The sequence below is a fragment of the Zonotrichia albicollis genome, chromosome Z (assembly GCF_047830755.1).
Source record: "Zonotrichia albicollis isolate bZonAlb1 chromosome Z, bZonAlb1.hap1, whole genome shotgun sequence".
NCBI lineage: Eukaryota > Metazoa > Chordata > Aves > Passeriformes > Passerellidae > Zonotrichia > Zonotrichia albicollis.
The window spans coordinates 54,851,862-54,873,418 of NC_133860.1; the positions used below are offsets into that span (position 1 = coordinate 54,851,862).

Sequence of the window (21,557 nt, forward strand, 5' to 3'; positions counted from 1 at the left end):
ATTCATTAATTGGTTTGGAAAGCACATGCTTTTTGCTTAGACAAATGTATCTTTCTATTCTGTCCCTTTCTGAAGATCCATAGGTTCTGATTCTGTAATTGCAGTCCACTTCTAAAACACTCACAGAAATAAAATAATGGCATGAGAGTAAAGATATGGATCAATTCAGTGTTTTTCATTCATGATTCCTGCGCTAAATATTCTCAATGTCACTTACTTTTTTACTTCTTTCTATTTATTTTTTTTTGCTTGCAAGTGTTAGAACATTAGAGGCCCATGTCAGTAAAAGCAGATGACAGCATCTCTAGTTTTAGATAAATGGTACCATCCCAGGAACAGAGACAAGAAGGTGGTTTCACTGCTGTCTATTCAATACCACCCACATCACCAGGATGGTGTCAGCAGATGGAAATGGAAGCAATGCCATCTTTTACCAGGGCATACAGCAGGGTGTGTGCCTGTGTTTAAGAGACTGCACCAAGTACTGCCTGCAAGGATGTGGTGTGCTACTGACTGGTGTGTTTCACTCACTCCAATCACTCCCAGAGGCTCCAGTTTCACAACACAAGAAGTCAGAATGCAGCAGTGAGAAGTGGAGCCAACAAAACAGGTTGAGTTTTCACATGGAAGAGGCAGGCATAGATTTTGTTTAGAATTTAGGATTTCCTGTAGGTGACACTGGCATTCACGTGTTAAAACAATAATCCAAGTAATCAATTTAAGTTGTATTTCCCTACTGTTGCCAACTTCACAGACTTGTAAGTATTGTTGGGTAACTATTTGCTTCCCTTGAAGAAACAAAATGCAGGATAGGCTCATGCAGCAGCAGGTGTCCCGGTGGCATGAGTGAGATCACTCTGACAAACAATAGCCTTGATTACAGACATTAAGATTAATGGCTTAGTACATTCCCACAAAGTAAATAACTTAACATTTACACTCAGGGCGTTTTAGTAGGTGCGGTATGTGGAGTTAGGAGCTACAAGGAACACTGGAGAGTGAAAATTAAAAAAGCCTTGTGAAAAACAAGTTAACAGACCATCCCTCATACCTATGGCTAGATGCAAACAGTGATTGAGAACACAGACTAGATGTAGATAATACACAGAAGATTCACTTCTGCATAATGCCAGTACATAACTGCAACCACACACTTCCCAGTCATCTTTTTTAAGCAGTGAAAAACGGTATTTCAGTGATTTGTCACTTTTTGAGGAGAGTAATTTTTCAGAGAAAATGTAATTGTCTTCTAAACATTAACAACTTAGCTTCTCTGGAAGTGAAAATTTATCTCTACTAAGAGCTGCATTATCATTAGTTAAACACATCAAATCACACTTTTTTTTGGCAGGTGTGATATCTTTAAGATTTTTATGCCATTATATTTTGTTTCTAGGAACACAATAGCCTTTATGGTGTGGTAGAACTGTTTTCTCCTGTACAGGAAAAAAAAGCTACTTGAACTAAATCTATCATAATACCATTTACCTTCACATATCAATTAGTGTGAACTATTTAAAATCAGCAAGTTGTCAGACAGTAGTTTGTTACTTCTGCTTCTGCAAGTACTCTGGTAAAACAACCCATAGCAAATACATATAGATGTTCAGTATACCACGTGTCCAACCAAGCAATAATTATGCCCATACTATAAGTATTAATTAAAGCATTTCTTATGCCCTCATTAAAACACTTTCACAAACTGTTATGCCCATATAAAGTTTGGCCTATCTCAAATGAAGGTAGTAACAATTCAAAACGAACCAGCGAGCTGGTCTTTCTCCTTTGAATTATTTAGTCACATGTGGCTCTAATATATCTCTCCCTAGGTAAGAGAAGAGGATTTTTACTCCTTTTCATATAGACTGCAAGTGGGTTGAAACAACGGATAAAACTGAGCAGATCAAAACAGAATTCCCCATTAAGTTTGATGGGCCCAGGCCCTCACACATTGCTATCACAGTTACCCCTCTTTCAAGTCTCTAAAATGTAGTTGCAGGAGAATGGAGAAAAGAAAGATCATTACTCCAAGCAGACATACAAAGCAGGACCAAATAATCAAAGCATTAAATGATACATAAATTATTTTACTAGGAGAACCAGATTACATTCTTTAGTGCTGAAATATAATTTTCTCCAGTCTGTTTTCAATACTGGTCTCAGAAAGAAACTCTTCTTGGCCAGTCCGTTCCACAAAAGGGACAGACTTTTTTTTCTTGGTTTATTACACCTAAGCACCTTTAGGAAAGCATTAAGATCATGCATTCTCTCATCTCATGCATAGCATTTTTTCATCCAGGCCCTGCCTAGAACAGCTTTGAGTCAGTCCATCAGCATCAAAACCACACGTGGCCATCAATCCTGCTTAAGATCACTGAGAGTTCAGTAATTATGAAATGCTGTAAATATAAAATACTCACTTCCTTTTTAACTTTATGCTCTGCAGCCTGTATCCGTAGTTCCATCTCTTCCTCTAACTCACTGAGTTGAACTGCTGCTTTGTCCTGAGCCCTAAAATTTAGAAGAAAATATTCTCTTAGGAATTGCCCTCCGGCTTGAAAGAAACACAGTGAGAAACTATCTGCCCACCTCAACTGAAACAAATTAGACAGAAAGCCAGGGAAACAGTTTAACATTGCCCAGACCTTGAAAAGGGTGTGGCTAGGAACCTAAATCCCAAATTATTTTGAAGATACTGGCAAATTAGATTTTAAATAACAGCTGCAAGCTGATGATTAGCATTAAATACATCTGCACTTTTAAAATTAATTTACAAAGATGAAAGGTGCCCCTCATTATCCTATGAAGAGACTTCAAAAGCAACTTGCATCACCCACACATACAAGATCTCTGTTCTGAGCTAATCTGCTTGGTTTTGGCAGTTATGATGTGAGACTGACAGTGCCAAGTAGTTAAAACAGGTAAATACAGTCCTTGAAACTCACAAAGCAAAAATATGATTTCTAAAATTAAAGTATAGTGGGAATGTATGATAAAACTCAAAGTTGCAGCCAAGGAAGAGGAGTCAAAATGTTTTAAGGCATTTAACTAACAACAGAGTCTGCAAAAATTTAGTCCAGAATTTATCAAAAGTATGAACAGGCAATCATTTGCAAGCTGCTATATGTGCTTATGCACAAGGGTATGCACACAAACTAACTTCAGAACTCAGTTTACAGAAATACTTTGCATGGCATATTTTAGCATTAGCTCTCAATAGTTTAATCAATAAAAGCATGAGAAGAGGAATAAAAAAGAAACCGCAGAACTGAACTAGAAACACAATTCACTATACCTTTTTACCGCTATGGCCAGAGTTTCCATCTCTGTGCTTTGAAGTTTGATCTCTTGGATGAAGTTCTTAATGACATGCTCATATGGCTGGATTAATCTTGGTTCTGCTATGTGTATGTTCTGATACAGAACACTGACCTGCTCTTGTCTGAAAAAGAGAGATATGCACATTTTAATGCAATTATTTGGAACAATGTTCTATTACAGGTTTGAGAAACTTACAACAAATTAAGATATTCCCCTCTTTACCTATTTTTAAAATTTGGCAAGCTAGATACAGGCTTTCAACACTCAAGACAGTATGTCTAAATTCTTTAAATTATGTTTACCATTTCCACTTCTCTAGTTTAATATAGCTACTGCAAGAAAAAAAAAAAAACCCAACAAAAAAACAAACTGCCTACTTCTGTTCATAGTGTAGTGAAGAGAATGCCACTGGAGTATCTCACAATGTATATCAAGTTTCTCAATTGCTCTAATGTTAATCATAATCTGTGAAGAAACATAAGATTTCAGGAGGTTGCATAAGAACTGAAAACAGGTATGAATGCCAACTACCTAAGTCAAAAGGGGAAGAAGAGACAGAGGGAGGTGGGCTGCAGGCAAAATAAGAATACAGCTCCTCAGTCTCACACAAATTATTCTGGTCTACATCCAAATAAATCTGTCATTATAAGAAGTTAATTCTGTTTATTACTCTCATGTGAAAAATGACAGATATATCTCATAAAGAAGAAAGAAAACATTTCTGTTGGTATTTCAGTTGTTAAAAGCTCTCCTGAATTTCACAGTGAAAAGTTGCCTCAATGCAGGAACAGTATATTCTGATTTCTATTTAATCTGGACTAATTTACATAGATTGCATGCTTTTCTAATTGTTGGAGCAAAGAACCTTTACAAGACCAAAATAAAAATAACAGTGTAAGAGCCAAACCTCTATTACAAAGTCTACTACACAAATACCACTGATTTCTGTTCATGCTACTGGTATGTCATGCAAATCTTTGTTTTACGTGCTAGGTTCCAACTCCTGGATTACATTAGGCAACATAGCAGAAAATATTCTGGAACAGAATTTAGCTGTCCTAAGGAAAACTGAATGTGACTGACATAGACTATATGCTAGAACATGAACACATACTCAACAACTTAAAAACCAAATGGAAAAAAGGAACAGAGAAGATGAAGTCTAGAAAGGTGGAGAAAACAGGCCAGTAATTAAGAAATACACATTATCAGAAGCAGAAATACAGCCAGAAACAATGTTTTGCAAGTTCAAGTCTAACACCACATCTAACATTACAAATACATGCTCTCTTTTTGTTGTGAATGAAAGCTTCAACTCTGATTAACCAATCCTCCTTGTCAGACAGCTAAAGTTTTCCTATCTTCAGTGGAGGTAGTACTACTTAATACATTCACCATACACATGATATAACAACTGTGCAGTCCAACAAGTGTGTATTCTCTTCATTTTTTCTCACTTGAAGCAATTCCACAGCTTTGATTATCAATGCTGCAGCACTCTGCTTCTTGTATGTGATTTCTCCACTGAATGTCTAACTTACTTTAATAAAACAGTACCACAAATGTTACTATAGCTCAAATTCCATTTTAAACAATTTAACAACTTCAGGACACTGTAAAATTTGCTTCCAGCTGATATGTTGGCATTCATTTTGAGATAGAGAAACCTAAAACCAGCACAAAGAGATATTTACTGATGCCTGAGAAATTTCTGTGGTTTTGTCTTGCAAAGGATCTCCTTTACAAAGGCTAATCCTGTATTACCTGTATTTAGTAAGTTCAGTATCTTCCAATGTATGCACACAATTTCTTTTTCAAAATGTATTCTAAAGAGAGTAATGCTGAAGTTTATAAACAGTAGCAATAACAGATTTATCTGATCATCATTATTTATCCGAACTCTGTATAAATAATGCAACATTAAAGAGCTCCTCAAATGTATATTTATTCAATTAATGATTTGCATTTAAAAAACTGTTAAGGACACTCCAGAATCCACCTGGAGGCCTGTAGTCAATGTCATTCTCTGGGATCAATCAATACTGGAACCAGTCTTGTTCAACTTGTTTATCAATGAGCCAGATGAAGGGATGGAATGTACCCTCAGCAAGTTTGCTGATGGCCCTAAACTGAGGGAGTGGTGATCCACCTGAAGGCTCTGCTGCCATTCTGCGGGACCTTGCTCGGCTGGAGAGCTGGGCAGAGAGAAGCTCAATGAGCTCCACGAGGGCAGGTGTAGGGTCCTGTGCCTGGGCAGGAACAGCCCCAAGTGCCAGCACAGCCTGGGGCTGTTCCTACAGAGCAGCTCTGTGGGGAAGGACCTGGGATTCTGCTGGATCACAAGCCATCCATGAGCTGGCAGTGCCCCTGTGGCCAGGAGGGCCAAGGGCTGCATCAGAAAGAGCAAGACCAGAAGGTCATGGAGGGAGTTGTGTCCCTGCTCAGCCCTGGTGAGGCCACACCTGGAGTGCTGTGTCCAGTTCTGGGCTCCTCAGTAAAAGAGACACAAGGAGCTACTGCAGAGGGTCCAGCAGACGGTCACAAAGATAATTTGGGATCTAGAGAATCTCTCTTATGAGGAGAGTCTGCAGGAACTGGGCCTGTTTAATCTGGGGAAGACAGAGAGGATCTCATTAACACATAAATATCTGAAAGGTGGGTGCCAAGAGGATGGTGCCAGATTCTTTTCAGTGGTGTCCATCAACTGGACAAGGAGCAATGGCCCTAAACTAAAACAGAAGAAGTTTCACCTCAATATGAGGAAAAGTCTCTTTGACATTGAGGCTGGCAGAGCACTGAAAGAGGCTGCCCAAAGATATTGTGAAGTCTTCCTCTCTGGAGACATTCAAAACTGGCCAGATTCCTGTCTAGCCTGCTCTTAGCTGACCCTGCTTTGGCAGGGGCATTGGACTGAAGATCTCCAAAGGCTCCTTCCAACCATAACCACTCTGTAATTCTTTTCAAAGTATATGCAAACCTGAGTTAGTTAGAGCATGGTGATAATAACACCAGGCTGTGGGTCCAATACCTGTATGGGCCATTCATTTAAGAGCTGGCCTTCATGATCCTTGTTGGTTGGTCTCTTCCAACTCAGAATATTCTGTGATCTGGAAATACACATGCCTGAATTTAAGCTAGAAATCAGTAGGCCTGTAATGCTGATCCTCTGCCACACAGCTAAGTCTGCTCTAAGATGCAGTAGTCAGAAACCCAAAGTAGTTACTGTGAGGCTTTATTCTCTCTCTGGGATGAAAAAAATGTTTAGCCCAATGACCAGCTACCACACAGTTGGATTCAAAATATTTCAGTAAGCAGCACTTAGGCTCAAGAAGTCTTCATATCCAATATCAATACAACCACAACCATACAACAGTCCAGAAAGGGCCTGGAAAGATCACAGCTGGTCACCGAAACTCTCAATGATACTTACATGAATGCTTCTACAGCACCAATACATAATGTCTCAATTAAAATGTAGACTCACAACTACTACATCAATCAAAAAAAAAAAATCACAAAAACCACCAAAAAACACATTAACAAAACAGATGAGAAATCAAAGTCATGCAACAAAATGCAAAGTCATGCAACAAAAAAAAATTAGCAGGATTAGTTAATCACCTATGATTTCAGGAAGATGTAATACACTTTCATGAACTGCAAAGATTGTCAGTAATTTAGTCACTCCAAGTATCCATGGATCCATGATAAAGATAGCAGCAATTATATGGACTCTGTATCAACATGCAGTAAGTATTTGAAGATTATTTGTTCCAAATTGTCATTTTTCTATTTTTAATCGTTCCTCTGCTTTCACATGATTTGGTGAATTGCTGCAGCAGGGCAGATTAGCTGCAATGAATATTGCCCAATTTTTTTGTTGCCACTTCTTGAATACACGGTATTTCTTTCCGCAAATTCATTAGTTATTCAAAATTAATTATCAAAGAAGATTTTACAAATGTATTTCACCAAGCTGACTTGAACTCTAAACAGTGTGTCCTTTTGCCAGACAAAATGTTTCTGCAAAACTAATCCCAAATGCTTGGACTGGCTCTTTAAAACTTGTTTTCCTTGAAATCCTAAATTAATTTTTCAGTGTATTTGGCTGCACACCTGTAAGTTCGGCACTAACAGTTAGTGTGGAACTTAAATGTATTCACAAATACTAATGCATAAAAAGAGCATTTTCTAATATATGGCATGAAAATTTGTAACTTTGTTCACCTGGCACTATGATTATACTACTCATACATGCATTTATTTCTGTTGCTTCTGCAAAGTGCAGACACCAAATACTCGTAATCCACAAAAAGTATAGCATTGTGGCCAAGGACTACTTTGGCTTTACCTTACCTCATCTCAAAGTATGGTTTATAGCATAAACCATCTGTAAAATTAGTACTTACTAAGAGTAATTAGTCAATATTTGCACAGCTTCACATGAGTTAACTTAAGCAAAGTTACAGTATTCACATGGTTTCAGAGAGTTCCTGTGAAAACTGCATAAAGAAAATAAAACTGCTCTGATTATAACATAATTTCTAATATGATAGATTTAAAATACCATGGTTGAATAGAAGAGGAGCAGAAGGGAGACAGGGGGACAACTCACACCAAAAAACCCACAACACTAATTCTGGCTATATAAGATATTTAGATTATATTGTGTTATAATCTCCTTTAATCCACACAACTATTTTAATCCTTATCAATTCGTAGTATTATTTCTGGTTTGCTGACTATACAGTGAACATTTGCCTCATAATCCACACTCTGTTCAGAGTTCAGAGAAAGATGATAGAATTTTTCAACTAATAACAACCCCAGAGTTGCTCAGTATCTTACATGTGTGGTCACCAGAAAGAATACGCTGTTTTACACAGGCCACCCAGTCTGACCCTAAGGGCAGTACTTGCTTTTAGAACACTATTTTAATGATCGCCTTCTACTGTACATCAGCTGGTTAAATTGCTCTGATCACTTGTAGAAGTTCTGTTCTGGTATGGACATGAAGAGATGAAGCATAAGGTGGTCTGAGCTGGGAAGGTCAGAGCTGGGTAGTCAGAACAAAACAAAGCTCAAGCATTATGTATCTGATAGCTGTCCTTACACTGGAGACCAACAGCCTATGTGTTCCCCAAGAGATCAACAGGTACTTTTTGCTGAAAAGCAGACACATTGGATATGCCACTGTACCAGCCAGCAGAAAAGAACAACCAAATCTAATCCAGATTAGAAAGGATCTAACTTAGTCACAGTTGAGTGCCTAACACTTACTCTAGATTGAGTGCCTGAAGGAAAAATACACTACACAGAACTTTAACATGGTTTAAAATTCAAAATATTTGTGCACTTGAAGCACAATGGGTTTTTTAATACTACCTTTTCTTTTTCTGTCCCTTCAGAAACAGGCTGCATTAAAAGAAGATGATCAAATCAGTAACCTCCAGATGAGACAGCCTAGCCAAGGTCTGATTCCCAGAGGAAAGATTTTTAATGTTTCTAAAGCATGAATGCTGTTCCCTTACAGGTGTGATTTACAGCCAGTGGAGAGGCAGTGGAAAAGTCTGTGGGACAAGCAGGGAAAGATTAAGTCTGGGGAAAAGGAGAACACCTCAAAGACATTATGGCAAATGATCACATGATGATACCAGGAAAATAATCCAGGAAAACAAATGCTACAGTGCTTAAGTTTGTTGGCACAGACGCTGTTTTGATTAAAGCAAAAAGCAGAAGAGCAGTAAAATTTAAAGTAGCTCAGAAAGTCTTCTAGCTCACAGAAAGGCATTCATCACATTTCCAGCAGAGCACATCTCTCAAACTCCTGTCATGATATGTATTAAAAGACAACACAACATTCCCACAGAACAGATCCCCCTCTCCAGCATGGTGGTGAATAAAAAGGACACAGCATTTGGCTTTCCCCGGGATTTGCCTTTATCCCTTCTCCAGCGAACATGCTTCAACTTCCAAGGAAACCTCTCCAGTTCTGACATCACGGTTGTTCATCTCATGGAAGTAAACACAAATTTCTGACAAAAGTTAATACTGTGCTCTATACTGACTTTGGCAAAAATCCATCCTAATTTATGACAGCAAGAGCAAGACAGGTTTTGGATGGGTTTTTTATGCAGCAGAGCTTCTCTTCTTTGCTGTAGTACAGCAGTATATCCCATGAGCACTGCCTGTTTTCACAGTTTAAGTAGCTCACATTAAGAACAGCATGCTTTTCTCATTTTATCACATCCCCCAGATCCACATTTTCTATACAGCTCCAGATGACACGACTGGGGGCACACTGTTATTATAATCACATTAAGAGACTTTGGAATTGTATGAGGCATAAAATCTCACAATCAGGCAGCACTGAAATCTGAGTCTGATGAATAGTCAGCTTGGCTGAAAGTACAAGGCACATAAATAAAACAAAGACTAAAAAGCAAAGCAATGGAGTATGAGGCCTCTCAGTGGCAACAGATTTAACTCAAAACAGGGATACAAACTTTCTGCTTCAGATTAATCCACCCATTCATGCTCTAATTAATTTAGTTCATTTTCCAATAAGATTATCCAATTTGCCAAATATTGCACAAAAGTTGCCTGGTAGGGCTTAATCTTTTTGACAGTCCCAAGCATTTGTTCTTCATGACTGAAGTCGTTGACATTGAAATTTAAAAATCTGTTTTCCAGGAAGTTTTTTGCCTGTTATTTACAGAGAGAGAAATGCCATAGCATTCGTAAATACCGGATTTTTCTTGTAGCATCAGAGGATGTTAGATTGTTCCTTGCTCAAGCTGAGGAATGAAAAAGGATTGCCATTAGGGAGACATTCCCACACACTGAAAGGAAACATCTGTCTATCAGGAGCATGGAGGGAACCTTTTAGTCTTGCCACTGAAATTCAAACTGAGACTGGCCACAAGAAAGAATGCAACAGTCCAGTAACACCATCAAGGACTAAACATTTCCAGTGCAGCAGAGCACTGAAGCACTCACTGTCTGGAGCACCAAAAAGGTACTTTTATTTTTTGTCCACTCCCGTACCATTGCAAATACTTCCTAGAAGAATAAACTAATGAACATGGCTGACTTCTCAATAAAACAGATCTCCAACTGGCAGTTCACTATAAATACATATAAACTAAAGGCACTGCATGATTCTGTGTTTAATTACTCACTATTCCTGATTGAATGTAGCAATGCAGAAGGGTAGCTGCATTTTAAATGAAATTAAAAATTAAAAACAAACAAATCCAAACAGTAACAAGAAGAAAAAAAAAAAACAACAAACAATCCTCTGTAAAATTCCACTAAAATCTGCCCTGCTGCAGCAGTGTCACTGATATTCACCAAATCATGTGAAAGCAGAGGAACGATTAAAAATAGAAAAATGACAATTTGGAACAAATAATCTTCAAATACTTCACATATTGGGTTATCAGCCTGCAAAGACCTTCCACCATTTTTTCCTTAGAGGCAAACTGCCCACCAAGCACAAGTAAAGACTAAGGCAAACAATACTTTGACTCACAGTAACCACCTAACCAAGAAATCTAACTTAATTTAGTTCAAAAAATCTGTTCAAGTGAGGAGGAAAGGAGCAAGGCTGTAAAGAGACTCTTTAATGTGACTCTGCCTGTTTAACTGCAAACAATAAAACGACAGCTTCAGCACAGACTTGAATATTTTGAAGTATAATCTTAAAGGACTGTGCAACTGATACACCAAACAGCAAAAGAATGATCCATCCCATAATAAAATTACCTTTTGCAAAGAAGTAATTAAATTCAAAATATGCTTATTTTAATGTATGCTTATTCTAGTATCTGGCAGAAAACAATTCTGCATTAAATGCCTGATACTACACTGAGGACTGGGGCAAGGTACAGACCTGTTACTGGGTTTCACACCTCGTTATGGAGGGTATTTATGCCTTCTAAAAGTTCAGTCACAGAAACTGAACTTCCAGTTTCTAAAACAATGGAGACAGGACCATGTGCATTGTGGACATTTTCCCTTTGATTTCCATGGGTTCCATGATTTCCACTCAAGCTGAAGAGGGACAGAGACCACAGATGTTTAACGTGTCATCTTCTCCTGACTTCAACCCTTAGCTCACTACTTCCATTTGCTATGCCTTGTTTCTCTCTGTATACAGCCCAACAGCATCAAAGCACATGTGCCAATGTCTCGCTGGCCACAGTCTTGTGCCATAGCCTGTGGCCACAAGGCAGAGCATTCCGAGGAACTGAACCCCAAACGGATCAAGATAAAAACTACACAACTGAGATTAAAAAACATGGACTCCCAACTGCACTCATCTGGCTTTTGTAATTACTTTTCTCACAGATGTCAATGCCACAACAAATCTATGAAGAGCAATAAATCCCAGCAATAAGAACACCAACTCTTTTATAGCACTAAAGATTCAGGTGTGTTCCAAGCCTGTTCTAGTTTTCAAAGTACTGCTTTTTCCTGAATAAAAACTTGAAGTGACAAACAACTAAAACAAATTAAATCATTTAAACAAAAAGATAAATATCTTTTTTGAAGTCCAGCTTGTACTTTGCTTGATTTTGTTATATTCTTCTACTGAAATTCTCAAAGAATTTCAATTTATTTATTACTCATGTAAGTGGTTCTAATGATTTTAGTGGGACTACTTACATGGGAAAAAACCTTACACGTACATTTCAACAAAAAAAGACATGAACTACAAATGGAAAAAAGTTGAGCTGTAGAACACACCTGCTTCTAGCACTTCAGGATGTGAGAGAATAAAAAAACAAAGGGCACATTGTTTTTCAGTTGACACTGACACATATTCAATAAATATAGCCAACTGTGAAGGATGTTCAAATCTGAATCTGAATAAGAAACATTTACATCAAATTACTGCCTACCTGATAGTATTTAACCATCAAAACTTAGTTTTCAGTTTTTATGTAAAAGAACCATAACACAAATTACATTATGTCAGGATGAATTTAGCAAAACTACCAGTGATGTGTCCGCATAGTGGAGCCAATTAAAGCTGCTCCCCTTCCTATTATCCTTTTAGACACAGACTATACTGAAACTGCTGCTGCAAACAGTAACCAAGGTACTGAAACGGAACTATTGCCAAGGGGAGACAGATGCTTTCACAAGTTACCACTGTTCATGAGTCAGATTTCTCTCCAGCTCCTATTGAGTTTCTGAGTTCAGGTTATTAACTATGTCTGCAAGCTTTCAAACAGTCTTTTGTTCTTTAGAAAGCAAGTGTCTAACAAGGAAAGCACCATGAACAAATTAAAACATGTACAAAAATACTGATCGGTCTGAAATGGGGCAGTCCAATAAGACTAAAGTGTATTAGTCCACAAAGAAAAGAAAATTTACTCTGGATTTACACATGACTAGTAGGTTAACTGAAAAATTTTCTGAAAAAAATTTTTGCCTCATAATCCAAAATATTTTTAATGTGGCTGGAACCAAATTGGTATAGGTAGGAATTTAAAGAGCACTATATAGAAAAAACATGGAGCTATCTATATTCAAGTGCACAACTTTTTTTAAACTCTCTTGACTAGCCGCCAAGTCCTGAAACTCAGATTATTGTTTTCCATCATAAATTACAACGTTAAAATGAAGCAGAACCACTCTGTACTTTCTATAGCCAACATTTGCAAATCCATTTTGAACACCTCAGCTTTCAGGCAGATTCCTGAGAGTCACCAAAACGTGCCTCTGTACACTAGAACCAGCCGCGTACTGACTGACCCGCGGTAAATGGGCTTCCTCTCCAACAAAGCTACCATCAGTTGTCTTCATTTCACTGAGACCGGGAACAAAGACTCTCACAAACTTCAGGGCGCTCATCACAGAGAGGGCAATATTTACCAACACGGTCAACGTGGAGGCAACGATGTTGCTGGTGAGGCTTTACCAGGAAAAGACTGACTGGGCTGGAAGCAAAATGCTGGGGGCCGGTCGGGGAACAACACGAGGAGAAAGTTCTTGCGGAGCCGGCAGAACTTTACATCTCGTGCGTTCTAGCAGCCAGACTTTCCCACGTGCATAACAGGGCAGAGGGAGCCAGGAGCAGCGGCAGGCTGGAAGAACACCGCTGGAAACCACCGCAGCGGGGAGGCAGGTGTGCGGAGGGCTCCCGGCACCTGCAGCCACGGGGGCTCGGGGTCAGCCTACTCGGCGGCTCCCCGGCTGGGATTGCATCAGCGCCGGCGGCGGCTCCGCCAGGAGAGCCGCTCCCGCCCCGCAGGACGGCGGGGCCAGCTCGGCAGCGGCGGGGCCGGGGTGCCCACGGCCCAGCTCGTCGACCCCGTGGCCCAGGCCCGCTCCCCCCACCGGAGTCGGCGTGGGACGGGGCGGGCGGGTCCGGACCTTACCTGGGGATGTACCTCGCCTCGTCCCCGAGCCGCACCTCGAAGTCCTTCCAGGGTTGTTCCAGCCCCGCGGCGACCCAAACCGCTGACGCCTCTTCCTCCTCCATGTCCTCGCCCCCCGGCTCGCTGCCAGCGGGCTGCGGCCGCGTGGCGCCGCGGAAGCCACGGGCGAACTCCGGGAAGGTGATGGCCCCGTCGCGGTCGCTGTCGAGGCGCTGGAAGATGGCCTCGGCCTCGGCCGGCTGCACCCGCAGCTCGGCGCAGAGAGCAGCGAAGTCCTCCCGCTCGATGCGGCCCGAGCCGTTGGCGTCGCAGGCCAGGAAGAGGCCGCGCAGGCGGGACAGTTCGTCCCCGGCCGCCTCGGGATCCATCGGCCAGCGCCGGGGGCGCGGAGACTCGACCGCGGACGGAACGCGATGGGGTGGCGTGGGCCGCTGCCCTACCTGCGGCTCGGCGGGGCGGGCCGGGTCCCGCTCCGCCCCGGCGCCCCGCGGGGCCGGGCACGGCCGGGAGGCGGAACGCAGGTGGCGGCTCTGGCCGGGGCAGGTCCCGGGCCGGGTTGCGGAACCCCCGGGACAGCGCGCTCCTCACGGAGTCTAGGGGCCCCGGGCTCCCCTCGGACCCAGCATGTTACGAACGGCACAGGTAACTACAGACAGCAACGCAGGGCAAAAAAACGTCTCACCCCCCTGCAGCACTCCAACGTGAGTCCCGACACTGGGCGGTCACCCTATAAGGTGTTAAACCTAACGGCCGTTTTCCAACATAATATAAATACTCTTCACGTTCATGGAAGACCCAGAAGCCACATGATAACACAAAGTTTGAACAGATAAGTTCTCTCTGGCACGAATAGTCTTGGAGTTATACCTTGTGGGTATGTGCTCACAGATGTCTCCCCAGCAGTGATTTCGAAATGTGGACTGTTAAAATCCCTATTTTCATGTTTAAATTAGATGAAATATTTAAATTTCATCTTAAACTGAAAATGCAAAAGCTTTATTCAAATCAATAAACCAGAGGAGACAGCTTTTCTGTGCTTTGTGAAGAACTAGTGTCTTTCTTGACAGAAGTCAAGATGTTTTCCTTGTTGAAGTCAAAATTCAAGACACAGATTCCATTTGAATCTAAGGGATATTTTAAAATTATTATTTCCCTGCCCTTATTCTTGTTAATGTCTATCTGCAAATGTAAATTGTGTTGTACCACAGTTGTGATAAACAGACTACAAATGTAACGGTCAAAGCAGCATTTCCTTATTGACCAAAAAAGCACAAATAGTCCATCTTACCTCTGCTCTGAATAAAGTACATAACGTAAATGGGAACTATCAAGTTCCTTTGCCTAAGACGTAGAATGCCCTCAAGTGGATTGATTTTTTTTTTTTTTGCAGCTTTTGATTATTAATCCTTCAGGATTAGGCAGACAGCCAACAGTCTTTCTCTAGAGAGTAAAGAGTTTTGTAAAATGTTCCCCACACTTTAAGGAAATGTATCTGTTAAGCAATTTGAAATGTAAATTTTACCTTTAAAATATAAGATAGCAGAAAGACTTAAATTTGTGATTTTACACATTTTATTACATTTCCACCACACAATTGCAAAACTACTAATAGTAGTAAAGTGGCTCATCATCAATTTCTTAGTGTTTTAGTAAAACAGAATTAATTTAACAAAAGTATTCTTCCTGTTCTATGGTCTTTTATTTATCCACCAATTTTTTATTACTAAAGTGTATCATGGAGCCTTTAAGGGGTTGTTCAGCCATCAAAAGAGAGAAATTTGTCTTGTATATACAACCCAGCTCTCTTTATAGGAGCTGGGACATTTGGCTTTCAGAGTGGACAAGTTCATGAGGTGAACTGGAGCAGCCTCATCCAGGTTTGAGTGTGTCTGACTAGCCAGACAGGGTGTTCCCATTCCTGCTCAAATCAATGTGCTCACCTTATTTGCTTTATTTATGGCTTATTTGCTTTATTTATGTGCTTTATTTATGGCTTATTTGCTTTATTTTTTCTCTTTCTTTTTTTTTTTTTTTTTTTTTTTTTTTTGTGGCTGCAGAGTCATGAGTTGACATTGGTCAGCTATCCTACCCACTCTTTCACGTACTCTTGTGTGTATCTTTACTAATAGTCACTACCTTGGGCTGCTAAGCAGAGGGCATAGACTTTGGACATGCTCTGTTGCCTTTTTTTCCTTGTCTTTTTTCTGTTAGAGCAGTTTTGTCGCACAAATCTCAGGCACTGGCATGAAGCACAGTGTATCATTTAGCACTGCCATGGCATAGGTATATTCTGCAAAACAGATCATGCTTGCAATGGTGCACGATATTACACAGCCCATGCTTGCTTGGCAGGACATGGGTTAGTTGAATAGTTCTGACACAACCACACAAAGATAATAAATGGTTTATTTGTTAAGACCAAAGAATGGTCTTAATGGACCAAAGAGTGGTGAGACCAGGATTACCAGCAGGCAATGGCATGCTTTCTTCTGAGATCATGTCCCTGTTCTTAGAATGACCTGCTCTTTAAATCCAGCTCTAAATTAAATAAATATGCAAATACAAGGCACTGTTTATGTGGCATAGTAGTCTTAAATTCATAAGAGAAGTTTTTAATTCATGCATAAGATACTGAAGATACAGGTATAGCATGCCTTCAATTTTAAGTCTATCATCTGTTTTGCTTCACTGTGCCATGAAACTCACAAGCTAGCCCAAGCATCAATTTGGCTGAAGAGGCAGAAGAGAAAATTAAATCATTCTTAGGAACTTTAGAGAGACCTAAGGCAACAGATGAACGAGAAAGGATTGTGTCACTACTGAAGTGTCCTATTTTACTGAGTGGGAAAAAGTGGATTTTGACGCTGTTGTAGAGACAGAGGTTAAATGTTACAGATTGGAAGAGACAGGTAAGTCAGAAAAGAAAGGCTGGCAACACATGACATCAAGACCTATTGTCCCAGGAAGCAAAGAAGCAGAGGAGCTGAGCTGACCACTGGGATAAGCTGTGGAACGTGGAAATGCTATTTGATTACATGTGGTCTCTGAAGGTAGCTATGCAGAAGCCCAAAAAAGCTAGAGTACTCTGCTCCAGTCAGATTCAATGCCTGAAATAACAGCCCTCTTCCCATCCCTCTCTATATGTTGTCTTAGGAACCTTACATACATATTAAAGGAAGGTTTTTAACTAGGAACATCCAGCATTTAAAAGTTAGGAAATAGAACATAAATTTGAACAATTATTCACTGATGTACTTTTCATCATTATTGTTTGTGGACTTGGGCATTATCTACAATGTCATGCATACTATTCTACTCTGCCAAGGACAGAATGTATATTCTGGATAGTTTCTGCACATTTTAGCTAAATTTCCCAACATTAGGGTTGGCTAAGAAAGAAAATGTATACCTTTGTGGTTGCAATTACTCTCTTATTCACCTTTTTCTGTTTTACATTAGGACAATTTACGCAGCTGAGCATAAATTGTGCAATCTACTTGGAAAGCACATGACATCAAGAGAGCATAAATAAAATAGAATCAACCAGTGATATTGAAAGCAGTTCATACCATACACAGGTATCACAACTGAAAACTAATTTATATAAACCTACTCCAATTTCTTCCCCCCACCCCCGCACAAACTTTAGCATCTCTACAAATCACTATAGATCTCAAAGCATCACCATTCCAGTGTGGCACTCCATCTGTACCTTTGGTAACTACTTGGCCAGGACCTCTTCATCACCCCTGCCATCAGGAAGGGGAGCACAGTGTGCACAGGCGCATGAAGGACAAGCAGAGGAGGGTGATGATGTGCAGAGCAGAGTCTGGGAGTTCTCCATGAGATGGGCTGTGGTAGTGGTTCTTCCTAATGGTTTCCATTTTCTACCATCCTCTTACTGCCAATGTGTCTTCCTTTTCACTCTTTATTACTTAGATGGCATTTTCTTTGCTTTCATGCATTAAACTGTGCTTTGATAGCATTAAGCTTACTGTTTACCTGGTTCTATCCTGGCATGCACTTTGTGTGAAACACATAGGATAGGTGCACATATTAAATGCCAAGTCTGGACAGATCATAGAACATTTCTGCATGCTCTCATTCCCTGCTGCATAATTTTAATACTACTGAATATGATTCACCCTCAAAAGGCATAATCTATGTCTTTAAAAACTTAGTCCAGGAAATTAAAAAATAATATTTTGAGTGAACATAATTTTGTGCTTTGACTTTGTGATAAAATGATACAAAAAGTGACAATAAAAGTTCTTTGTCTAAGAAGAGGTACATTTAAAAGCCAAAAATGTTTCTCAGGATATACAGATTTTTTTAATTCTCCTAAACATTTAGCAGTTCAGACAATGAAGTTTTAAAAGACTCTATGGTATTATAACGCTTTAACTTCGAATGATGACTCCAGATCATGAAGTATAAACCTTTCAGGCGAAGTATCTTCAGCCTGAAAAAGACAAAAGTGACCCTTGATATTTAAATATCAAAGTACCCAAGGTGCTTTTGCAGAAATTATTAAGTATTGTCAGTCTTTTTAAAAGCTTGTCTGTATGATCAACTGAATAGCCAGGGAGATGCTGAAATGACTGATAATGACTGCTGGGCCTAGTTTGGACATATTAGCTATCACTCTCATGCTGGTCTAATGTTCTCCAGCCCCCCAAAAAAATAACATTACAAGACTGTTTTAAAGACATGTTATTATATTGCCAATTCTCAAAAACTGTAGTGTTTTTGAATAACACAAACAGCTAGCAATACAATTACTTATGAATCGTATGATTACTTACAAAATACTTACAAATTTCATTTTGTTTATGGTAAGCTTTCCTTGATTTGGGTAGTCTATATAGTTTTTTTCAATTCTAATAGTCTAAACCAAATCACATCTACTGATTAAGCTTCTTTGTTCTTAAAGAAATGGACATCTCAAAATGCAATTCCCCATGTGCAAATCCTATTAACAATGAGCACTGCTGAAAACAGAGGATGTAAGTGTCCTTTTGAAGGGAGAGATAAACAGTTTTAGGTCAAACAGACATGCCTCCTTCCAGTTAGGATTAGCTTTGACCTTTTTCTGCAAAATGATGCCAGAGCTCCTTCAAAAACACAGCAAGGTCCAGGTTTCCCTTGCAAACACAATCGTCACTGTTTCACCCTCTACCTATCTCCCTTTCTTGCGCAATGTTTTGGAACATTTCCCCAGAAGCAGAAGATTCAAGTTTAAATCACTGCTTTGCCTGAAGGAAATTAGGGTTATCTTTTTTTTCCTCATGCAAGTGTCCTAACCACAAAGATACTGGAGACAGTGATGGAATTGAGAAGCACCCAGCTGCTCAAAGCCACTGTGCCAAGCATCTGTGTTTTACAGTTCATTATAACTAGACAAAAATAGACTTTGGTGAAAATGCTAGATGACAATTTTCCATATGCCAGTTGATCTCCAATTCATCTTTTATTTCTCTCTGGTCAAAAAAATCTTACATTATTTTCACAGATTCTGACTAAATGGTATCTATTCAATCACTTGAGCAGCTGTCTGAAAGATATTTGCTTAACTAGAGCAAGAAATACTTAAATCTGTTCAGACAGAGAGGAAGACTGAATTAATTTCTAATCTTGTGTGTAATGCTCTTACCTTCAGGTTCCTCCTTAAAGAAGACACACATATTCAGTTATCCTAGCAAAAGTGTCTGCCACTGTTTCACATCAATTCTGCTATTCGTGTTAGGCAAACTCTGTGTACCATTAACAGGGCAGGACTTAAAAGAATGAGGGAAGAATGTCTTACCTGTGGATCCCAAGAGGGATGTTTGCTTTTGAGCAGCTCAGTGCCCATAGGGCCATTGGACATTCCTACATTTCGAGCCTTCTGGGCAATATTCCTGGGGAAAACATCCCTGATCAATGCCCCATTGACAACAATTTTGGATGGGGAGAAGGTTTAAACCGAGCCAGCAGCCAATCCCCACACAGCCACTCACTCACTCCTCCACCAGCATGATCAGGGACAGATTGGAAGCATAAAAGTGAGAAAACTCATGGTGGAGATAAAGAAGTTTAATAGGGAAAGCAAAAGCCACACACACAAGCAAAGCAAAACAAGGAATTCATTCACTGCTTCCCAAGGGCAGGCAGGTGTTCAGCCATCTCCAGGAGAGCAGAGCGCCATTACACATAAAGTGACCTGGAAATATAAATGCCATCACTCCAAGCACCCCTTCTTCTTCCTTTATGTACTGAGCATGATGTCATATGGTCTGGAACATCCCTTTGGCCAGCTGGGGTCACCTGTCCTGGCTGTTTGCCCTCACAAGCTCCTAGACACCCCTGAAGACCTTACCAGTGGGGCCATACAAAAAAGCAGAGAAAGCCTTCACTCTGTGTAAGCTCTGCTCAGCTTTAACGATTTCTATGTTATTAACCCTGTTTTTAGTACAAATGGAAAACACAGCTCTGTGCTAGCCATGTGAAGAAAATTAACATTCCCTAGCCAAAACCCAATGGTGTCTGTCAGTCCCCTTAACTGCAACTAATGATTCTGTAAGTGCCTGTTCCCAGACAAAGACGCTGAAACTCACCTACCTATGCTGTTCTATTGTTTAGAACAACCTCTGGCATTGGTTACAGCACAGCTAGCATCTCCCATGATTCTGTCTCAATGAACACTGCTTGGGAGATGGGATAATCCAGTTTTAATGTGGCCACTCTGTTTTGGAAGGCACATCCAGTTCAATAATAAGGTAGACACTGCCGTGTCCACTGACCTCATTGCCAGAGAACAGTCCTTTTTTTTAATTTACAAGAGCAGAAAAATTACCTGTGTAGCCTTTTTATTTATAAAAGGTCAGAATAATATTTGAGATTATAATCCTATTACAATTTACTTCCTGAATACATCACACTTTGACAGTAGGTCAAATCTAAATGCTGAATAATTGTGAACATGGCCAATTTCACCTTTCTTCATCTAAGGAGGGTTTTTTATCATGAGAGAAATAAAATAAGTGTAATAAAAACCCTTAAGTTATTACTTATTACAATGACCAAAAAATATTGCCACAAAATATTGGAGAGGTGGATAAAAATGGAGATGTAGTAAAGCCTTCCTAAAGAATCTTCTAAACAGGAGACATCAAGGAAACATCAAACAAAATTAATGGGGGATTTAAATGAAAAGAGATTAAAGATTACATGACTCAGAGAAGAAAAGTAAAACAAATCATAAAATAATCACTTAGTTATAAAGCCACACTAATTTTTCATTTCTACCAATTTAAGGAATCTTCTTTTCTTAGCGTGGAAAAAAGAGAATTAATTCTATTGAACATTTCTTCCACTAAAGGGTTACTATTAAAAGAGGGTTGCTTTTCACCTGTCCTCAAAGCATAAAGAAAAATAATATGTTCTGATGAGCCTGAATCCATTAAGACTGTATATGCAGTTTCCTCAATATTTACACAACTGGAGAAGACTACAAAAATAAGTATTATAATGACTTTTTTTTTTCTACAGATGAAGTTGCCTCTAAGTAAATACTCAAGAACTCCTATGAGAAGTTAATTCTGTTTGTAACATAAATGCTTTTGGTGACAGTCTGTCCCTCCTCCAAAAGCACCTGATTTCTGAAACAGCCATACACAAATAACAGCTCAGCTCAGCTGCACTGAACTAGGCTCTAACCATGGTGATGTCTAAGTGCTTTAGCTGACTATACTACATGGCTAAAAGCTTTGGGATATTATATTTCATACCACTTTATAGCTGTATGACAGTTGAATGCGCTCTGCTGACTCCTGGGGTTTCTCTCAGCACAAAGAGGCCATCGAG

The 21,557-nt window shown here is 39.8% G+C and overlaps 1 protein-coding gene across 1 annotated transcript in view; it reads right to left on the reverse strand.

Annotated features, from left to right (window-relative positions):
* Window positions 1-14,223, reverse strand: part of RASEF (RAS and EF-hand domain containing) — a 36,886-nt gene extending 22,663 nt beyond the window's left edge. Inside the window, exons 1-3 of the mRNA XM_074532901.1 lie at window positions 13,713-14,223; window positions 3,296-3,442; window positions 2,421-2,511 (exon numbers count right to left, since the gene is read on the reverse strand). Coding sequence (XP_074389002.1) covers window positions 2,421-2,511; window positions 3,296-3,442; window positions 13,713-14,080 — 606 coding nt within the window. The 5' untranslated portion in view covers window positions 14,081-14,223. The remainder of the gene's footprint in view (window positions 1-2,420; window positions 2,512-3,295; window positions 3,443-13,712) is intronic.
* Window positions 14,224-21,557: the final 7,334 nt, after the last annotated feature.